This window comes from Delphinapterus leucas, chromosome 20 (genome assembly GCF_059928025.1).
Source record: "Delphinapterus leucas isolate spDelLeu-1000000601 "Yukka" chromosome 20, BTC_Dleu_Yukka2, whole genome shotgun sequence".
Classification (NCBI taxonomy): Eukaryota; Metazoa; Chordata; class Mammalia; order Artiodactyla; family Monodontidae; genus Delphinapterus; species Delphinapterus leucas.
Genome location: NC_143148.1, coordinates 43,280,066 through 43,303,155, shown reverse-complemented (window position 1 = coordinate 43,303,155; position 23,090 = coordinate 43,280,066). Strand labels below are relative to the sequence as shown.

The 23,090-nt window shown below is 40.2% G+C and overlaps 1 protein-coding gene across 8 annotated transcripts in view; it reads right to left on the bottom strand.

The window, feature by feature from the left end:
- Window positions 1-23,090, bottom strand: part of TANGO6 (transport and golgi organization 6 homolog) — a 181,899-nt gene that overhangs the window by 71,197 nt on the left and 87,612 nt on the right. For 6 of the 8 annotated variants that reach the window (XR_016390871.1, XR_016390872.1, XM_022583341.2 and 3 more), the window contains one exon: window positions 4,452-4,592. Coding sequence is in view for 4 of the 8 variants with exons in the window: in XM_022583341.2 (XP_022439049.2) it covers window positions 4,452-4,592 (141 nt within the window). In the remaining 4 variants the exon portion in view is untranslated. Of the gene's footprint in view, window positions 1-4,451; window positions 4,593-11,776; window positions 17,378-23,090 lie in introns of those variants that run through there. The other 2 variants (XR_016390873.1, XR_016390874.1) reach the window with 1 other exon arrangement.

Here is a 23,090-nt window from a genome sequence, read left to right as displayed (position 1 = left end):
TTACAGATGTACTCAGTACCCTTTGCTTTAATTCCACTTGTCAGGTATTGCCCCAATTATCGATTCAATATCTTGGGCACAGTTATTTAATGTTATACATTTAAAAGAAGTTTTAAAAAAATGCAATGACATATAACAGCCCACAGGTTATTGTCAACATCGACATTGGGCCATATAAGAGGAAACAGATGGAGAAACATTTGGAGTGACTGGTAATTTAGCAATGCATTAAGATTAAATTTCTAAAAGTACAATAAAAAACTAAATAGTTCCTTAAATAAAAGAAATGAAACCAAAATCCTTCCACCATATTTTCTATGTTGAGGAGTACAGATTAAAATATATAGATTCATACTTATAAAATGTTGGTTTAAGAAAGCCTTTCTATATAAGAGAGAAACCATAAAAGAAAAGATAGATTTGCCTACATCAAAATAAAAACCTTCTACATTTCAAAACAAAGGAAACAGAAAATATGAACAAAACTAAAATGTAAAAAAACCAAAGAAAATATTTACAACATAAATGTTAGTGGTTCAAGATCTGTAAATATATAAAGCTTTTTACAAATTAAATAACAAAATCAACACCCCAATGGAAAAATGAAGAAAGGATAGGAACAGGCAATTCACACACACACACATACACCCTCCACACACACAAAAATTTAGCTAATAAAAATATGAAAAATATTTAACCCTGTCAATTGAATAAATGAAAATAAAAACACAATAACATTTCTTTATATATCTGCTTGATAAAAAAAACACATAGCATATATAGTGCTGATGAGGGTACAAATATTCTCAAACATTAAAATATAAACTGGCACAATCTCTTGGGAAGATAATTTAGCAATAAATATGTTTTAAAATATGCACATGCTTTTAAGAAATTCTACTTTTAGAAATTTTTCCTAGGAAATTATCGTGGATCTGCACAAAGATTTAGCTACAAGAATATTCATCTTAACATAATTCATAATAGTGAAAAATTAGAACAACCTTTAAGCTGGTCAGTTGAAAAAAATTATGATACATTCAAATGATATAGTCTCATGCAATCATTAAAAATTATAGAGGATGTGGAAAATGTGTGTTAATGACAGGAAAAAGATGCTTAATGACATGGGAAAATTTTCAGGATACAGTATTATGTATTGGGTAAGAGACTGGGTCTGGAGTCAGATTGTCTGGATTGAAATTTTGGATTCATCATTAATTAGCTATGTAACATTAGGCAAGTTAGTACCCGTCTCTGTATCTGTTTCCTTATGTGTAAAAAAGTGTAACCTCTATGAAATAACAGCAACAATCTAGGCAACAATCACCAGTGGTTACTTAAAACCAATAGGAGGAAGGTTGATGGGGAAGTTTATTATGGATGTATCCTACTAGAAACACCACTGATCAATCTTCACATCACTAAAATGAGACACCAGACATCATACGCCTTGTAATGTGAGACAACAGGAAATACAATACACAGCACAGCCTATGAAATATTCTTGCCCCCTAAAATTTGACCCAAACTTACCCACGTGTCCGTATCTATCAACTTACTGGAAACATGGGGATTTAATTCCATTAAAATGAGGTTCAGACTTCCCTGGTGGCGTAGTGGTTAAGAATCCGCCTGCCAATGCAGGGGACAGGGGTTCAAGCCCTGGTCCGGGAAGATCACACATGCCGCGGAGCAACTAAGCCTGTGCGTCACAACTACTGAGTCTGCGCTCTAGAGCCCACATGCCATGACTACTGGAGCCCACGCACCTAGAGCCCGTGCTCCGCAACAAGAAAAGCCACCGCAATGAGAAGCCTGCGCACCGCAATTAAGAGTACCCCCACTCTCTGCAACTAGTGAAAGCCTGCGCGCAGCAACGAAGACCCAACACAGCCAAAAATAATAAATAAATAATTTTTTTAAAAAAATGAGGTTCAAGGACAATCAAAATAAATTGATGCTGATAAAAATTCAGAATAGTGCTTACCTCTGGGGCAGGTATAGCTTAGGAAGGGAAAAAAGGAAACTTTATGGGTTATTAGAAGTTTCTCCGTACTGATCTGGGTGATAGCAGATATGTAGAGAACCATAAAACTACACTATTAAAATTAGTGTACTTTATATACTTTTCTATATGTATATGATACTTCAATCTTTTTTTTTTTTAATGAAAAGAAAAAAAAAGCTCCTGCTGATTTTCCACCATTGTCTAGTGGCAGGATGAAAAGTAGATGTGGTTAGGGAACTGAAGCCAAGAGGAAGCAGTAGTACTGCACCTGGCTCCTACCTATGGGCCTGTGTTCCCATGGAACTCCCCCTGCTGCAAAGAAGAGCTGGGGATGGGGAGAGCACAAGGCCTGGACCACTGAAACTAGGGTACTTATTAAAGAAGTCTTATAAAGTGGCTGTCACAAGGATTTCCACACCAATAGTAAACTGAGGACATGGGCTATGTTGTAAAAATGGGCTTTAATTTCACTTAAAGGATTTCAGTCAGCCATCTCATCTATGCACCTGGACAAGTTGGTAAGGTGAATTAGAAAGTAGCAGTTAAAGCTAAGGCAATGTTTACAGCTGGATACTTGTTAGAGTAGGCTACAGGAAGATTAGAACTTTGAGAACTGATGGAATATGCTTTGAAATGCCAGAAGGCAGTTTTGGAAATTGGGCTAATTATAGGACTATGTAAGGAGGAGCAAGCCCTCTCTCTCACTCAACCTAGTTCTTCATCCCCACCTTCAATCTCACCACAGGAAGTGATTTGGACTGGCCCGTGGAGATGGAGAAATGTGCCTTTTCAGCGTTTATCATGCCTATGATAGCAGTCTACCAGAAGTTACAGAGAACAGGCATGTTTTGTTGATGCATCAGACACATCCTTCTCAGATTGATGATCACAATGATACACACAAATGGAAGTCAGAGGTGCATTTGATCCTGTAATACATTAAACTTAACACTCACACCCGTTGTGAGACAATCATTTCTCATAATGGTGCACTTGTCTGGTATGTTTCAGACCCATATTTAAGACTAAGGCAAATATAGAAAGTTCGCCCTTCTTCAAAGGGCAGAAAAAAACACTTTTAATTTCACTCTCATGAGATTTTCCTTTCAGCGATAAAAGAATTTAAGTGGTGGGAGATCTAGGTTCTATCTTCTTCAGCCAGAGGGCCACCCAGAAATTAGGAAAATTAAGGGCTACGTCCGTGGAAATGATGCATGGCTATGTGGAATCTTTGGAAATCCTTAAAAATGCTGGTGAAGGAAGAACTCGACGTAAATTCTTGATACAAGAAGCAAAATCTAGTTTGTTGTTTTTTGGGTTTTTTTGGTCATGCCATGCAGCATGCGGGATCTTAGTTCCCTGACCAGTGATCGAACCCACGCCCCCTGCATTGGAAGCGCAGAGTCCTAACCACTGGACCGCCAGGGAATCCCAAAGCTAGCTTGTTTTTCAGAATCTTTCCCTAGTGGGTAAAGAGTAAAATTATTTTTTTTTTTTGCGGTACGCGGGCCTCCCACTGCTGTGGCCTCTCCCGTTGCGGAGCACAGGCTCCGGACGCGCAGGCTCAGCGGCCATGGCTCACGGGCCCAGCTGCTCCGCGGCATGCGGGATCCTCCCGGACCGGGGCACGAACCCGTGTCCCCTGCATCGGCAGGCGGACTCTCAACCACTGCACCACCAGGGAAGCCCCAAGAGTAAAATTTAATCCTTACAATAGCCATATGAGGTAAGTGCTATTAATATCCTCTTTTTATATATAAGGACACTGAGGCACCAAGAGGTTGAGAAACATTCCCATGATCACAAAGCTGAAAAGCAGCAGCTTGGGATTTGATCCCAAGCAGTGTGACTCTAGAGCCCACGGCTTTACAACTCTCAGCTTGTGTGGTTTTGAGCAACTTCCTTCGAGTTGGTAGGTTCAATTCTTAGCACTAGTATTTATCAGCTGAATGAGTCTTGAACAAATTTCTGAAGGTCCCTGTGCTACAGTTTCCCCATCTATAAAATGGGCCCAACAACAGCCTCTTTACAGAATTTCTTGGGAAAATTAGATAAGATTATATACACGTAGAGGACCTGGCACACAGAAGTCATTCAACCAGAGTTAGCACTCTTCTTTCCCTGTCTGACATTCCCCTTCTTTTCATGGTTGCTGCTGCTCAGCAAGTGGGAAACTTCTCATTCCAGCTCTGAGGAAAATCAGGGCCCCAACATAGCTCAGCGGAGGAGACTAAGCAGTTGTAGAAGCATGGGCACTACTGCTGCCAATCTCTTGGTGCGCGTTGGACATTTGCTAAATCCTTGAACAGGAAGTGACTCACCTCAGCCCCCAAATTGTCCTCACCTTGCTAGCATAACAAGCCTCCAGGTGCACAGACTTTGGTTCCACAGCCATACTGCTCCCTGACCCCATTCCAGATGCTGGAACAAGAAAACTCACCTAATGCCCTGACAATTCGCATCAGGATTTCCCCGACTTTCATTCTGGTCTCCAGTGTGTGCTTGTATTTACCGCCATCATACTGTGCCAACAGGCCAGGCAAGATTTTCTCAGGGTACACATCTGAGAGAAGGGCAACCCCTAGGGTTGAAAATAAAAAGAAAGGATTCATTACTGTTAAGCACTGAAAAGAAAATAAGCCCAGACAGCCTGTGATGGGATGAAAACAGAGACATTTAAACCCACCTCTGTCATTCTACCAGCAAGGGCTGCCCTGTATTTGGAGTGACAACATTGTGAGTGGAAAGAGCATGGGTCTCAGAGTTCACACTCCTGGATTCTTCTAGTCTCAGGCCTATATGATCTCTAAGATCACTTTCAGCACTGACATTCTATGATCTATGGATTCTAGACTCTGGAAGCAGAGGCTAGATGATTACACATCATGGCAGGGATTTACACAGCAGTGGGAGAAGACCAGATCAAATGTCCTCGAGGGAGTCTTCAAGTCTGAGACACTAAGATTCTATTGCTGCCCACACATCAGTCTGAAGCACAGCAGTGCTTCCTGTCTTTGCTGCAGTTCTCTACCCCAGTATGAGTTTTCTCTGTAAAACTGTCAGTGATGAGAACAATTTCTGTAAGGAAATAAGGAATGCAAATTCTGGGCATGATTAGTAGTAGACTGTGCTTCCGGCTGAGTTCCCTGATCAGAATTAGGAAGATCCTGCTCTTGAGTCTCCCTTCCTAGTACTTGCTGATCCCCTCTCCCATCACGCCAGAACTCCTAGATGTAGAATCTGCAGCAGTGTTATCATTATCTGAGCCCAACCCCGTATCGAGTAAACTTTACAGGGCCTGACAGAGGAGGCGAGACACGACTAAGACAGGACCAGAAATAAAGCCCCTAGTCTCAAAACTATATAAATACAAATTCCATTACTTGGGGGGAGGGGTTAGGTACTATACTCTAAAGAATAGTGAGGAAAAAGGAAAAAACAAATGAAGGAAGGAAACTCAGGTCTCATACTACACCCAGGGTGAGAATGCTTCTCACCACCTCTACCTCAACCACTTTGGTCCATCATTTCTGGCCTGATTTTTTTCAAAAATCTCCTAATTGGTCTCCGTGCTTCTACCCTATTCCTGCACTGCAGCTGGAACTATCTGGTTAAAATGAGTCAGACCTCATCATTCTTCTGCCCAAACTGTCACTGGTTTCCCTTCTTCCCTTAATATGAGCAGCCCCCATCCCCCAGCTGCCTTCGCTCTGCCTCTGACCTCACCTCTTACCACGCTCTCCCTTCCTCACTGTCCTCCAGCAACTGTGGCTGGAACTCCTAGCTATAGACCACGCTGCTCTGGACCCAGCATCTTTGCCTTACTTCTCCCTCTGCCTAGGCTGCTCCTCCTCCAGGTAGCCCATGGCTTGCTCCTAAAAGCCCATCATGTCTCTGTTCAAATACCACATTCATCGTATATGAAATGACAGCCTCCTTCTTCTACCACTCTTTATCCTTCTCACCCTGCTTCATTGTTCTTCTTAGCACTTAACAGTACCTGAAATGATATATACTTGTTTATTTATTGACTGCTGTCCCCAGAATGTGAACTCTACAAAGTCAAGGATTTTGTTTTGCTCCCCACTGTAGCCTCAATGCCTAGAAGAGTGCCAGCACATAACAAGTGCTCAATAACTATTTGTCAAACGAATGAATGAATAAAAGGGTTCAAAGATACAGTCTTGATATAAATTTCAGGAATTAAGAAAGAGAAGATGGGGAAGGAGTAATATAAATGCCTGAGAAATCTATAATTTTTTTTTATCTGAGTTTACCATTCTTCCATTTAATTTGACAATCTTGCAGGCAAAGTCTATATACTGTTTTCTATGTTATAGGTTGGGGTTCCATTCTCTTATAAATAGATATACACCAAGGCGATGCAACTGCTGAGGGCTACACCTGCTTGTCCATCATCTTGTCTGTCCTCCTCACCCCTATACCTTTTCATTGCCTGAAAAGCCTGGGAAGTCTCTGCATGTGGGTCTTAAGCCACATCTGTCTTCCTTTTTTTTTTGGTGTTGGGGGTAGGAGTTTATTAATTAATTTATTTATTTTTGCTGTGTTGCGTCTTCATCTCTGTGCGGGGGCTTTCTCTAGTTGTGGCAAGCGGGGGCCACTCTTCGTCGCAGTGCGCGGGCCTCTCACTATCACGGCCTCTTTAGTTGCGGAGCACAGGCTCCAGACACGCAGGCTCAGAAATTGTGGCTCACAGGCCTAGTTGCTCCGCGGCATGTGGGATCCCCAGACCAGGGCTCGAACCCGTGTCCCCTGCATTAGCAGGCAGATTCTCAACCACTGCGCCACCAGGGAAGCCCTGTGTTCCTTTATGTGGCCTCCAGTTTTACATAAACAGAAGCTCTGCTCTTTAGGGAGTTTCAGGCTGTGGCAGAACCTGAATTAGACAGCTTCCCTGTTGGCAAAATGTGACAATGCATTTGTAGGTAGCTCTATTACGCAAAACGAGAGGTAAGTTTTTGGAGGTCCAAGGTGGAGTTAGAGACCTCCTAGCATAGGAAAAATGTCTGCAGCTAAGAAAAGGATAAATGAAGGAAACAGCTTCCACATTCTAAAAGAGCCCAAAGGAAAAGTGAGTTGATAGCTGGTAACTGCAACGCTGGCAGATGTTTTATCACTGATGTATCACAAGGCCTGGTATGTATTATAGATCTGTAGCAGTCATAACTACTTCTTCATCAGAAGTTCCTAACTCGCAATTCAGTGGATTTGTTTTCTTTTAGGAATATAGTTGTGACTTCATAATGGAACTCAGTCGTAAAATGGGATTTGCTCTATAAAACTTTGATCTATATCTAGCTTTTCTGAAAAACAGGTACTACTAAAGTCCCTTCTACTGTCACTTATGCCTATTTTTATCTCACTAATCTTTAGCAGAGAAGTTATTTACTTCTATGAGAATATCCTGCTTTATACTTCAAAACCAAATGAGCTCTTGATTTCCTCTCTGTAGTAGACAGGCATTTTGGTTGCACACAGCATCTACTCTCTCTTCTGGTAACACCACCTGCTGTTCCTTTGGGAAATATCCCTTCCCTACTCTCAGTCTATGTAGTTTGAGTGGGGCTAACTACCCACTTTCTCCTCATGTGTTAACAAACTCATGTCAAGGCTGCCTTAGGATATTCCATGCCATCACCACCACAATGTTTGGTTCAGGAATGGGGGAAGAGACTCAATCCTGGAGCCAATTTTGGAACTACCAGGAAAGATGAGCTCCTGGAGTCTGTGTGTGTGGGGGGAGGGAGGGGGGATTGTTTCGTTTTTGTCTTCTTGTTTTTGCTTGTAGAAGTGATTAACCTGGAGCTGCCAGTGGCCATCATGTGGAGAAAGTCAACCCCAAAATGGTGCAAACACAGAGGAGGGTCAAGCCAAGAGAGGAAAGGAGAAAAGGAGAGAACTGTGTCATGCTTTGAGCCCCGGGATCCAATTATACATTTACTCACTAGAACCCTTGGATACATAAGCCAATAAATATCCCTTCATGCTTATGCCAGTTTGATTTTTTTTCAACCAAAGGAATCCTAATATATCCTTCTTCAGGTTAAAGAAACAAATTCAGATTTTTAAAAAAACTTTTCCTATAATGCCAAACTTTTAGTTCCACCAGGGAGCATTAATTCTCCCAATCTTACATAAAAAGGTTGCCAATAGCAAAGTACAATTTCCTTGCTTCCCACAGTCCCAGGTTAGCAATTGTTTATCTTCCTGCTGGCCTGTTCCACAGACTGCTGCCAAATGGCTCTCTGACTGTCTGAGTTTACCTTCTCAGGATACAGTTGCCACCTATGACTTTATGAATCCCTAGGGGACAATGGTTCCTTCCTTACTCTTAGACGGAGCAGTGAAGAGAATCACATATGACGGTTAAGACTATATAACAATTTAAAAGGATGAGATTTTGTGTGGCTGTTTTGTTTCTTCTTTGAAAAGTTTTTTGAATTTTGACAACTGAGGAAGCCTGACCATAACCTTCATATGCCCCTTGGCCCCTCCTTTGTAATATGAAAACAGGGTAATTTCTGGGTCAGCACTAGCTTTAAGGAAACATGACACGTCAATCCCTTTGGCAATAAGGACCAAATGATTGTGTGAGAGATACCTGCTCCTGCTCTGATCACAGGAAATTGACTATGCATTTCAAGATGTGGTGTAACAGATAAGATACAGAGAAAGCAAAGGTGAACCAAATCTGGCAGGAGTTCATGAAAGCGTTCTGATATGTGTTTTGGGGCAAAGCACACGATAAGGCAAATTAACCAACTGAAAAAATATTATTGAAAGTACTTTATGCGACAAAATAGAGACAGTCAACTTTGTAAAATAACTGTTTTTTTTCCCCCGAAGACTTTCATTACAAAGCCAGAAACGTATTCTGATCCAGTGTTGACTTCAAGATGATCCCTCAGCATGCTGCTCAGTGATTCTGCAGACCTTGGGCAGTCACCATAGTTTAGGTCTCACTTTACACAGTGCTCTTGCATTGTAGGAAAGACAGTCTAATCCTAAATGTCTTTGCTGACTGGCTCTATCCCAGGAATCTGCTACGTCATCCCCACTTTAAAACCAACCAGATTTATTCCCCTGGGCAGACAACAACCTACCTTCCAAAATACCCACATCAACTTGGAAACCACCTACTCACTTGAATTTCTCAGGTATTTCTGCAGAAAACTGTTAAGAAACACAACTCCCCACATATTGAATGATTCCATTTATATGAAAATGTCCAAAATAGGCAAATTTACACACAGAAAGTAGGTTCAGTGGTTGCTTAGGGCTGTGGGAGTCGGTGGGGGGGAATAGGGACTGACTGCTAACGATATGGACTTTCTTTATGGAGGGTAAAACATTCTAAAATTAATTATGGTGATGGTTACACACTCTGTGAATATAATAAAAAACACTGAATTGTATATTTTACATGGGTGAATTGTATGGTATATGCATTATATCTCAAAAACTTGTTATTAAAAAACTGTAAGAGTCGTACAACTCAAAAGAAAAAAAAAATCCAATTAAAAAATGGGCAGATGATCTGAATAGGCATTTTTCCTAAAGAAGACATACAGATGGCCAAGAGGCACATGAAAAGATGTTCAACATCACTAATCATCAAGGAAATATAAATCAAAACCACAATGAGATACCACCTCACACCTGTTAGAAGGCTATTATCAAAAAGACAAGATATAACAAGTGTTGGAGAGGATGTGGAGAAAAGGAGACTCTCGTGTACGGTCAGTAGGACTGTAAATTGGTATGGCTACTGTGGAAAACAGTATGGAAGTTCCTGAAAAAATTAAAAATAAAACTACCGTATGACCTAGCAATTCCACTACCAGGCATTTATCCAAAGAAAACAAAAACACAAACTCAAAAAGATACATGCACTCCTATGTTCATTACAGCATTGTTTACAATAGCCAAGATACGAAAACAATCTAAAAGTCCATCAATGAATGAATGGACAAAGAAGACATGGTGTATACACAAACACACACACACACACACACACACACACACACACACACACACACACACACACACACACTGGAATACTATTCAGCCATGAAAAAGAAAGAAATCTTAACATTTTCAACAACATGGGTGGACCATGAGAGAATTATGCTAAGTGAAATAAGTCAGACAAAGAAAGACATCCATAAAAAAAAAGAAGAAGCTTCTAAAGAACTCTTATGGAATAAATACTAATATCTATTGTTAAGTGAAATGCAAGGTACAAAACAATGTGTATAGAATTCAACAATTTGTGTACAAAGGGGAAATGCAAACACACATTTATACATTCATAAATAGTTCTGGAAGGATACACAAGTAACCAATGATATTGGTTGTTTCTAGGGAGGGAAATGGAGTGACTAGAGGATAAATAAGAGAGAAGAGACTTTTTACTCTGTATCTTTTGGTACCTTTTGAATTTTGAACCATGTAATGTATCAAATATAACTAAATAAAATACAAGTTAAAAAAACTGTGATAAAGGGCACAGTCTTTTAAATAGAACAGCCCCTTTTAGAGATGAAAATGTAAAAATAATTTTCAATCAAATATAACAGAATGATCACAAACATCTTCCTCCTGAAATCTCACTAAAGTGATAGTCAAGGAGTAAAAAAAACTGACAAACAAGGATAAAAAGAATATAGGTATCAAAGGCTGAAATCGGGGACTTCCCTGGTGGTGCAGTGGTTAAGAATCCACCTGCCAATGCAGGGGACACGGGTTCGATCCCTGGTGCGGGAAGATCCCACATGCCACAGAGCAACTAAGCCCAGGGGCCACAACTACTGAGCCTGCGCTCTAGAGCCCACGAGCCACAACTACTGAAGCCCACATGTCACAACTACTGTGCCCACATGCCACAACTACTGAAGTTCGCGCACTCTAGGGCCCATGTGTCGCAACTACTGAGCCCACGTGCTGCAACTACTGAAGCCCACGCACCTAGAGCCCGTGCTCCGCAACAAGAGAAGCCACCAAAATAAGAAGTTCGCATACCACAATGAAGAGTAGCCCCCTCTCGCTGCAACCAAAGAAAGCCTGTGCGCAGCAAGGAAGACCCAATGCAGCCAAAAAAAAAGGCTTAAGTCTGAGTAAAGAGAGCAAAGATGGGACAAATTAATGATATGTATTTGATAGAGCTGTTGGATCATTTGTAAAAAATTAGCAATAATTACATAGAAAACTAAGCAAATATATAAGAAAGGACAACTGAACTAGGCTTAGCAATGAATAATATCCAGAGTCAGCAACAAGCACTGCCCAATGATTTAGCCAAAAACTGTGATGGGGAAATGGCAGAAGGAGAAGGGGTAGAGGCGTGCATGTGCAGGCATGTGTGCATGTGGATGCTAAATCTTCATCTAACATACAGGAAATGAGTAGAAAATGTGCAAAATTTTTAACATCGAGATCCATAAGAGCATTTAATTTATAAATAGGGAGGTAATTACTAGAAGAAACTATTTAAACAGGGGTAGAGGGGATGGTTATCTCTGAGGACTGTAACCATGAGGGGGTAAGCAGGGCAGGAGACAAGCTTCTTGATTCTTTACAAACTATGTTCAGAGAAATTAACAGAAATAAGTTTGTTTTAAAAACTAGAAAGAAGGTAAAATGTATATTAACCTGGGAGGAAGCTCTAGTTTGAAAGAACAATGATGGTGAAGAGCTAAGGCACAAGGAAATTTTCCTTCTGATGACAAAAAGATAATCACCAACCTGTGATTGTCCTCTCTTGTTGCAGCTCAAGGACACAAAGATAAGGTAGAACCTGAAGAGAAGGAGACTACTACCCTCTAGCAGGGTATTTCAGTTCTTACATTAGAGACCGCTCATTATAATGGAAACTAACAATCATTTCAGCTCCAAGAATCCAGGAAGCTGCACAAACTGGAGAAGTTGGTTATTAAATCAAGGAAGTATGGGGAACTCAACTGAATAGCTGGGCTCTCCTTGTAATCGGAGTAAATGATAGCGTCTAGCATGCCAACGTGATGTTAAGTTTCTCTAAAGCTCCAAGGTTGTGTTAAGTGTGGACAAGCCCCAACAACTTTATAAAGATTCAAGATGAGCAAGTGTTACTCAGGCCTGAGGAAAAAAGAGGGTTAGACTAATAAGTTGAAGATTTTTTTGTAAGAATGGCAGTACAGTACCCAGTGTCTGCCTCTTTAAATCAAGATCTAAATAATATACTTGAACACTAAAATAAGGCCAATGTATTTGCTTACATTGTTCTCTAATTCGCATTTTGGAGGGCAAAAAGTTAAAATTAGTAATAATCTATATTTACCGACAGTTCACTATACTTGCCAGAAGCCATTTGGATCATGAAATATTTATTATAATAAATAAAAACCTAATAGCAAGGACAGTAAAAATTCCTAACATTTAATGAGTGCTTTCAATATGCTGGGCATGGTCCTAAGCACTTTATATGCATTCATCCCTTTAATGCTTCCAACAATCCTTTGAATTAGATGCTACTTTCATTCCTAATTTTACTGAGGGAGAAGCTGAGGAACAGAAGAGTGAAAAATATGGCCCAAGATCACAGAGCTGCCACGTGACAGAGCAGGACTGCAAACCTTCATCTGCTACCCACCACCCACCCGGCTGCAGTGCCTAGGAGAAAATAACTGCTGGAATAGCACTAGCTTTGCAAATCCTAACCCCAAAGATAGCAAATCTTATATTTTTAAGTATTCATCAGCCATAAAGTTTACTTTCTGTTAGACTCCAAGGTTAGAGGAAGGACAGGCACTCTGCACAATGCATCCCATATGAACAAGGCAGAATCCTCTTGGGTCTAGTTGGGCTTCACAGGGACTGCCTTGTTCTTAATTGGTGTATTTATTTATATTTATCTTTATGTGGAAAAGGGAGGTAGTAATGTTAATGAAATTCACGGATGACTTTAACTTGAGATGCTGCTAACATTAGTGATGACAGAGGAGACATACAAAAGGAAATAAAAAACTTAGATTTTAGTGAGTTTCAGTTTTCCATCAGTGATTCCTAGACACCTCCACTCCACATATTTATGGCTATTGCGAGTCCCCTAAATCTCTTATTCTATTACCCTCCCCCAATAAATAAAATAAAACCCAAAACAGCACCAAAAAGCTTAGAGTCCACTCTAAGAGGCAGATAGGACTGCCTCTATCAAATACTTCTGCATGATTCAGAACAGAGGTGAGAAAAGTGAGCCTCAAAAACATGATGATCAAAAAAAAAAAAAAAAAAAAAAACATGATGATCAAGGGTTCTGTAGTATATACAGAAATATGAACAAAGCTGCGCTAATTGACTGAAGGCATAAGTGAGGAAGGAAGGAAAACAGCAATTACCACTGCTTTGAGAGTAATCACTGCCCTATGCATTTAGAGAAACTTGCATTTCAGCTGGTCATGGGTGAGAAATAAAGAACCAGGATGTTATTCATTTAGTTCTCTTTACATAGCTTTCAAAGAATGAAACATTTTGTATATTAACATTCTCTTTATGCTATTAAAAGAAACACTTACTGATAATGTGAAAAGAGGGGCTTCTGATTTCCCAGAACACAGTATGTAGTTCTCTTTTAGCTGAATCTAGGTAAGAAAATAAAGCAGTCTTAAAGACCCCTAGCTAGGTGGTCCCAGTAGAGGGAGTACCACCTGAACTCCAGGTTCATTTTTTTGTAAGTTTTCTACTGGCCTTTCACCTCAAACCTATGCAAAGAGAAGCTGCAGAATCAGCAAAGCTGACTGATGCGTCAGGTTCTCACTAGTTTTGAGAGAGCCTAAGCCTCCAAGGGGAGTGGTCACCTGGCCTGAAGCTCTAACAAGACAGGGCTGATCTTTCACATGATCCAGTGTCAATGCTCGGAGACCTGCTCTGTGCTTTGGGTACTAAGCAGTGATATAGGCAAGTTCAAAACTCCTGAATTCTCCCATTTTTCCTTAAACATAGCGGATGTCCTAATGAGATGATTAGGCAAGTCTTTGTGACAGGTGCTGTGGGCTAGGACTGGCTTAGAAAAAGTGATTGTTGTGAAATTAGTAACCATGACGTGCAGGACTTAAACTGTAGTTTCATATGGAAACCAAGCAGAGCTACTATAAATTGCCCTGATAAAATGCACATATACACATAAACACCCTGCCTACAATTTTGGCCAGTAACCATATCTAGTATGGCCCCCTTCAGGGATCTACACAGCCCTCAGGTCAAAATCCCTCTGTGAAGCAAGGCACCTATAAATAGAGGGGAAAGGAGAAGACTTGAAAAACTGTTTCCACAATCAAAAGAACGTGGCTTTTTCCCCCTGACGATATATAAATAATACATGGTCACTGTAAAAGAGTCAAATACTAGAGAAAAACATAAAGAAGAAAAGAAAAATCACTCATGGATGTATGGGAGGATTGAGGAGTGGAGGCTATGGGGAACCAGTTTCTTTTTAGGGTAATGAAATGTTCCAAAATGGATTGTGGTGACAGACGTGCAACTCTGAATATACTCAAAGATATTATATTATATACTTAAAAGGGACAAGTTATATGGTATGTGAATTATATCTCAATAAAGCTGCTTTTAAAAAACCACCTGAAACCTAAAATCAACATAAGCATTTTAGTGCCCTCTCATCCATACACCACTCTTTGAAATAAATACACACACACACACACACACACATATACACAAACACTGTTTTTATAGTGGACAACTTTGTTTTATTTAACAGTCTTCTTTTTTATGGGAGGATGAGGGGGGCTTATTCCTCCAGATGTCTTGGCTTTCACAGTAGATCATTTGAGGTGGTCTGACAATAACATTGAAAATTTTAATAGCAATATTATTACTTAGGATGGAGAAATATTAAGGATTCTTGTCAATTTTACTTCTGTTAAAAAGAGGGGAGGGAATTCCCTGGCAGTCCAGTGGTTAGGACTCTGCGTTTTCACTGCCGGGGCCTGGGTTCAATCTCTGGTCAGGGAACTAAGATCATGCAAGCCGGGCAGCCAAAAAAAAATTCAAAATTAAAAAAAAAAGAAAAATAAAATCTCTTGCTAAAAGAAGAGGGGGGAAGGAGTCAACTAAAAAAATTACAAATCACTTATATAAAAGTATATAACAGGGCTTCCCTGGTGGCGCAGTGGTTGGGAGTCCGCCTGCCGATGCAGGGGACACGGGTTTGTGCCCCGGTCCGGGAAGATCCCACATGCTGCAGAGCGGCTGGGCCCGTGAGCCATGGCCACTGAGCCTGCGCATCTGGAGCCTGTGCTCCGCAACGGGAGAGGCCAAAACAGTGAGAGGTCCGCATACCGCAAAAAAAATATAACACCACTGTAAAGCAATTATACTCCAATAAAGATGTTAAAAAAAAAAAGAGTATATAGAAGTAATCTGCAGCTATGGCATAAATCATAAAGCTTGGAAAACAACTTTAGAATTAAGGCAATATAAATCATTCTTTCACTCATTCACACATTAATAGGGTATCTACTCTGTGCCAGGTACTAAGTGTTATAAACGTAATAAGACAGCACCTGTCTAGAGAGAGAGACAAATTAGACAATGATTACAAGACAGTGTGGTTAGTACAGCATGTTTGGGTGTAACAAGAACACAGAGAGAGAAATTTAAAAAGGGTGTAGGAAGGGGTGGGGCTTCCTAGAGAAGGGGACAAGGGAGCTATGCTGCAAAAAGCTCAGGGTTCTGCAATTGCGAGCTGCCCCTGGGACCGAGAGTCATTTGCATAATTATTCATGTGTGGAAAAATTTCATAGACTTTTAAAGACAGAATTAGTATAGGCACCTAACTCCCATTTATACTCTTAGGGTAGATTCCCCAAAGAAAAAGAACTGGCTGCAAGTGTATAAACATTTTCAAAGCTGCATTCCAAAAATGTTCCTATTAATTCTCCTACCAAGAGTGTTCAAGTGTGTGCATTTCAATACAATTGGCTAGCACTGGATAGTCCCATCAAAAAAAAAAAAAATCTGTGTTTTTTGAAATGGTACAAAAAAAACTGTATTTCATTATTATTTTAATCTACATTTCTTTGCCTATTAGAAAAATTTCTCAAATTTTTATTACTTATATTCCTCTACCATGAATTGCCTATTTATTTTTTTATCCATTTATCTACTGGATTTTTTTTTATTAATCACTATGAACTCTTTATATAGAGAGGCTTAACTGCTTGTCCTTTTAAAAAAAAGTTTATTGAGATGTAATTCATATACCATAAAATTCACCCTTTTAATGTATATGATTCAGTAGTTTTTAGTATATTCACATAGCTGTGCATCCATCATCACTGTCTAATTCTGGAAGATTTTCATCACTCCAAAAAGAAACCTCCTACCCAAGCAGTTACTTTCTTTTTCTGCCCAGACTCCCTGTTCTAGGCAACCACAAATCTATTTTCTGTCTCTACAGATTTATGTTTGCCCTTCTTGTTGCAAATCTTTTTTCTTTAATTATACTTTACATTTTAATTAAGGTTAAATTATTTTCAACGTGAATGAGTTTTAAACTTTTAAGAGATGAAATCTATTAATCCTTCCTTTTTGACTTCTCCATCCAGAGACTAAATATTGTCTCTCTGTGCTGCATTCTGTATAACGTCTTCCTTTCTGCCTTCTGGTTCATTAATTCTCTCTTAGCTGTGTCTGCTGTAAAACTCATCCACTGAAATTTTAATTTTAGTTATTCTACTTTTTATTTTTAGACATTCTATTTGGTTTATTTTTTAAATCTGCTACATCAACTTTGATTGTTTCCTATCCCTGAAGATATTTTCAAGTTTGTCTTGTTTTTCTATGGAAGCCTGGTTACTTAATAATTTGTGTGTGATAAGTCCAACATCTAAAGTCTTCTGGGACCTTGTTTCCTTGTGCTTGGTTATTTTGTGAATATATTTTAATTACTGTACATAATTAAATATACAATAATTATTTATTAATTATTATGAGAGGAGGAAAGGAGAGTTATTGCTTAATGGTTAAGAGTTTCTGTGTGGGGTGATGAAAAAGTTTTGGAAATAGATAGCAATTATACAACATTGTGGATATGTTTAATGCCACTAAACTGCACATTTACAGATGGTTAGTATATTGGGCTTCCCTGGTGGCGCAGTGGTTGAGAATCTGCCTGCCAATGCAGGGGACACGGGTTCAAGCCCTGGTCTGGGAAGATCCCTCATGCCACGGAGCAACTAGGCCCGTGAGCCACAACTACTGAGCCTGCACTCCGCAACGAGAGGCCGCGACAGTGAGAGGCCGGCGCACTGCGATGAAGCCCTCGCACAGAAACGAAGACCCAACACAGCCCTAAATAAATAAATAAAAAAAATAAAAAAGGTTAGTATAGCAAATATTTTGTTAAATATTACAATAAAGTTTTTAAACATTAAAAATTAAAAAATAAAAGTAAAAATTAAAAAATTATTTTGAGGATTCTTTGGGGTCTAGGGTGAAGGTCCCTTCTTCCACAGAGATATGCTTTTGTTCTTGTAAGACATCCACAAACACTACCAGTATATAAACATCTTAAACTCTAATTCCCAGCTTGAACTTTCCTGAATCCCAATAATGCAAATCTGCAGGGAAGGTGGACCATGCTGTGATTACACTGTCTCTAGCGACAAGACAATGCCCCTCTCAGTCCCTGGGGATGAGGTGAAGGGGTACCATTTTTACTTCTGATTCATCAGAAGGTGCATTCCTTTGGGGTCTAAGCTTAATGTTGGAGGTCTTCTGTTTGACTCCCCACTTCAAGTTGGGACTAGACAGGCTTTCATTTCTGTAGGTTTGACCTTCAAGAGCATGAAACTAAAACTGAATTTCAGCAAATACTGAGGGCAAATGCAGGTTCTTAAGCTCCCTCTACCTTTTAGGGTCTGGCTTTCTCTTAAGATGTTGGCTTGGTAATTCACTGCTTTCTTGTAAGCTCATTTATGCTTTTAAAGTGTTTTAAATATGTTACCCTGTATAAAAACTGTTTTCAGCTGAGGTATCTCATCATTATTGGAAATGGAAGACAGAAATGTATTTTCTTCTAGATTTTTGTCTAGTTTGAATGTAAGATTAAATGCACCTGACGAATATGGCACATATTGAGGTTTCTTTGTTGTTAGTAATATTTAGCATGTTAAGATTTTCCATTTATCAAACATGTCATCTTAAACAAGCATCTTCATTCTTGAGCCTTTCCTTTACACTGCTGTCTCGCTGAGCTCAACTTGAGGTTATTTTCACATTTTCACGTACAATTTTTGACCCACTGACCTAACTGATCCTCTCAGCAACCTAGTAAGTGTTACATGTAACAGCTTCTAATACAAACTGATAAAAGAGCAAACACATGGTGCCACTAGAGAATCATATAGTTAAGAGTAGAGCAGGATGGCTCTATGAGCTCTCATTTTCCTTATATGTCTTTGTTATGAATAGCATCTGGATAGACACATCTGGACAAAATTTTGCTGTTAATTTAACCATTTGGTTGCTCAATTGCAAGACAAGAAGTAATGGATATATTCAATTTTATCTAATTAGTATTCCCTGACTTAGTAATTTTGCAAACTGAATCACTTTACAAACTAAATATAGAAAAGTTATTATTATGGTCTGGTTTCTAAGCAACCATTTCATTAAGAAAAGCTCCACTTGGGAAAAACATCTGTTCGTCAGTAAGGTTTCTGCTGTTATCATATAATTTCATGAAGAAATAGCCACAGTCACCCTGTGCCTTAGTAATCCCTAGTTGTGAAAAGGTCAACAGGGGTACTGTAACAGAGGGAGCCATCTGTTTCAATCTGTGCTGGTCCCTGAAACTTGTTATCATGAAACGATTCAGTTTTCCTAAACAGCTACAAAATTTTAAATCCATTATCTTCTGATAATAAAAGCAATCAATGTTCATGCTAGAAAACATGAAAATATAAGAAAAAAGGCACAAAGAAGAAAAAAATCATTTGCGTTTCTGATGCCTTCATGTTAGATCTCAACTGAAAAATGGATTCCGCTGCTTTAAAAAATTATTTGAAAACCACTGACCTAAAATAACTCCATATGGTTTTACCTTTGTCATCTGCAATGAGAATATTTTTCGTAATGGTTAGGGGCTGTGTGTTGAACAACTGAGTTCAGAGATTTGTAGAGACAGCCAAACATACTCATTGCATTTCATGAAAACAGGCTTAAAGAGAGACAGCAATCTGACAGGGGTGAGAAGGTGACGAAAGGTATGTGTCACATGACACATCACCTGTGATATGGGTTATAAAACTTCCTTGATAGGTCAGGTAGATGGCCTAAGACAGTGATTTTTCAAATCCTTTGTTGTTGTTGTTGTTGTTGTTGTTGTTGTTTTGCGGTACACAGGCCCCTCACTGTTGTGGCCTCTCCCGTTGCGGACCACAGGCTCCGGACGCGCAGGCTCAGCGGCCATGGCTCACAGGCCTAGCCGCTCCGTGGCATGCGGGATCCTCCCGGACTGGGGCATGAACCCGTGTCCCCTGCATCAGCAGGCAGACTCTCAACCACTGCGCCACCAGGGAAGCCCCTTTGTTGTTGTTTTTAAAGCAGCAGAGCCTTGTTTTACCATGGTATTTTTAGACAAGGTTCAATGAAAGAGAGAAAAAAAAGAGCCTATCCAGTCTACCCCTTCGTCACTGATCTTCAGGGTCCTTCCTGTCTGCAGTCTCCTCCCCCTGGCACAGCACTGCTTCTTTGCTGTTCCCTCAGTCTGGATTACTGTTCCCTCCCTCCTTTACTAGGTTAATTAATAATCATCTATTAGATCTCAGCTCACGGGTCACCTCCTCCTGCCCCTTTCTATCAGGTAAAACGTCCCTAACACAGGCTCTCATATCACTGTACCTTTCTTCACAGCACCTGTCAAAGCCACATTTCACATTGTTTGTGTGACTTTTTGATTGGCATTTGTCCCCCTCCTCCTCCCTGCCTTGGACTATATATTCCAGAGTAAGTGGTCAATGAATATTTGTTGAGTGAATGAACATTTAAAACCATTAAGAAAAAAACCAATGGCCAAAAATATTTTACAAATCTTTCTGTCACTGTCTAAAGTCAGGTTACCAATAATGGAAAACAGAAGTTGGACATAAAGTGTAGAAGTGCTTCTGAAACAGCCTTCTCCTAAGGAAGGAGACTTTAGCAATCATGCCCTAGCAGGTGGACGGGAAAGATGACCTAATTAGGTCTTACTATAGTAGTGCAGAGTCTGTGATCTATTCCCTGATGCTCAGTTCATTCCCAACCTTCCAGCCTCCTCGGGGACAGCAGAGATGCCACAAGGTCAGGAAACAAAACCAAGTATAAACGTCTAATGTAAAAATCTAAAAATGAGTTGCCCAAACTGTACACCATTTAAGTGTACTTTTCCACCACTGCCCAAGATCTCAACATGACCACAGAGGGGGAAACTGATGCTTCAATCAGTTAAAAATGTTAAACCTATGATTCAGCAACAAAAGGAACTATGTCAGGATGAATAAAAAATATAATTGGGCTTATTAAGTGCGTGAACAGCTTTAAGAATCATCTTAATCACATCTGGTGAGATTAGGAATTTTAATTTGTTTTTGAAATGAAGGGTAAGGTAAGCACTTTAGTTCGGGAGGGAAAAGCAAGAGCAGGGTGACCCTCCAGCTGTTGACTCTAAGTAGTTCCAGTAAAATGGACTGATTCCTTAGAGAGTAAAGGAGTACTGTGCTTAAAGATAAGTCTAAAGAGGAACTTGCTATTTTAGTTGAGAGGTCTCTCGCTATTTTATCCTTCTTAACTTGTCTTCAAATTCCAACTTTACTAAAGAAAGGGTGGCTCCAGTGCAAAATTTAAATAGCTGTTCTGCAGGGAAGGTACTTACACCTTCTTAACAGCTTGTAAAGTAGACATGTAAGCAACTAACGTTTTATCCCAAGGTGTCTCATAACTGCCTTATAGGTAACGAATCCTGCCCTTGTGACAGCTAGCTTGCATGAATAGGAGGTAAAAAATTTGAAATGAGCCCTGGAAACCAAGAAATTAAGTATTTAATCGCTTAGCAGAAAATGTCAAGATCCACTGGTTCCGTGGCTTAATTTTACTGTCTGTAAGAGCAGAGGCCATGGTGATTTGAGAAAGGTGGGAAAATGGACTGGAGAGAGGAGGTAGGTGCAGAGAGGTATAAGGCCTTGGCTCTGGAGTTGATGCCAGATTCCATCACTCACTGGTTGGCCTTTTACTGGTAACAACCTTTGAGCTTTGGTGTCTTTGTCTGAAAAATGGGGAGATAAAGATATTGACTCTTATAGGGTTGTGATGAGGAGTAAATGAATTAATGTAAGTTACATCTCATATGTGGCTGGTGCTCAATAAATCATGAATGAAAATACGAATAAAGGGAATAAAAGTAATAACCATCAACAGGCATGCTGCTTTCAAATCCAGGCAGCCCATCACCAAGACATTACTGGTAGACGGGCAGCAAGCCTTTAAAGCCCTCCTACAGCCCACACAGAAAGCTCAGATGCCTTGTCTTGGCATTTCGACAGCTTCTGCATTCCAGCCCAATCCCACTTCTCCCCTTCCTGCCCACTTTGCTCCATTAACAATTTGAACTGCTTACCTTACCTGTCTTTATACTTGCCCTGCTCTTGAACATCTTCCTACATTCACTTTTCTTTCAGCCTCAGTCCCCTCACTCCATCTCCACATTCTAAATCCTGCCCGTCCCTATTCGCAGTCCTAAGAGCTCCATGAAAAACTACTGTTCTGGTTTTCCTATGTTTATTTTTTATTTCTAAAATATTTGCAAATGAAGTAACTGACAAAGGATTAATCTCCAAAATATACAAGCAGCTCATGCAGCTCAGTATCACAAAAACAAACAACCCAATCCAAAAATGGGCAGAAGACCTAAAGCGACATTTCTCCAAAGAAGGTATACAGATTGCCAACACACACATGAAAGGATGCTCAACATCACTAATCATTAGACAAATGCAAATCAAAACTACAACAAGATATCACCTCACACTGGTCAGAATGGCCATCAACAAAAAATCTACAAACAATAAATGCTGGAGAGAGTGTGGAGAAAAGGGAACCCTCTTGCACTGTTGGTAGGAATGTAAGTTGATACAGCCACTGTGGAGAACAGTATGGCGGTTCCTTAAAAAACTAAAAATAGGGGCTTCCCTTGTGGCGCAGTGGTTGAGAATCTGCCTGCTAATGCAGGGGACACGGTTCATGCCCTGGTCTGGGAGGATCCCACATGCCGTGAAGCAACTAGGCCCGTGAGCCACAACTACTGAGCCTGCGCATCTGGAGCCTGTGCTCCACAAGAGAGGCCGCGATAGTGAGAGGCCCGTGCACCACGATGAAGAGTGGCCCCCGTTTGCCACAACTAGAGAAAGCTCTCGCACAGAAACGAAGACCCAACACAGCAAAAATAAATAAATTAATAAACTCCTACCCCCAACATCTTCTAAAAAATAATAATTAAAAAAAAAATTTAAAAAAAACCAAAAACTAAAAATAGAACTAGCGTATGACCCAGTTATCCCACTACTGGGCATATACCTCGAGAAAACCATTATTCAAAAAGATTCATGGGCTTCCCTGGTGGTGCAGTGGTTGAGAGTCCGCCTGCCGATGCTAGGGGACAAGGGTTCGTGCCCTGGTCCGGGAAGATCCCACATGCCGCGGAGCGGCTGGGCCCGTGAGCCATGGCCGCTAAGCCTGTGCATCTGGAGCCTGTGCTCCACAACGGGAGAGACCACAACAGTGAGAGGCCCGCGTACAGCAAAAAAAAAAAAAAAAGAGTCATGTACCACAATGTTCATTGCAGCTCTATTTACAATAGCCAGGACATGGAAGCAACCTAAGTGTCCATCGACAGATGAATGGATAAAGATGTGGCACATATATACAATGGAATATTACTCAGTCATAAAAAGAAACGAAATTGAGTTATCTGTAGTGAAGTGGATGGACCTAGAGACTGTCATACAGAGTGAGGTCAGAAAGAGAAAAA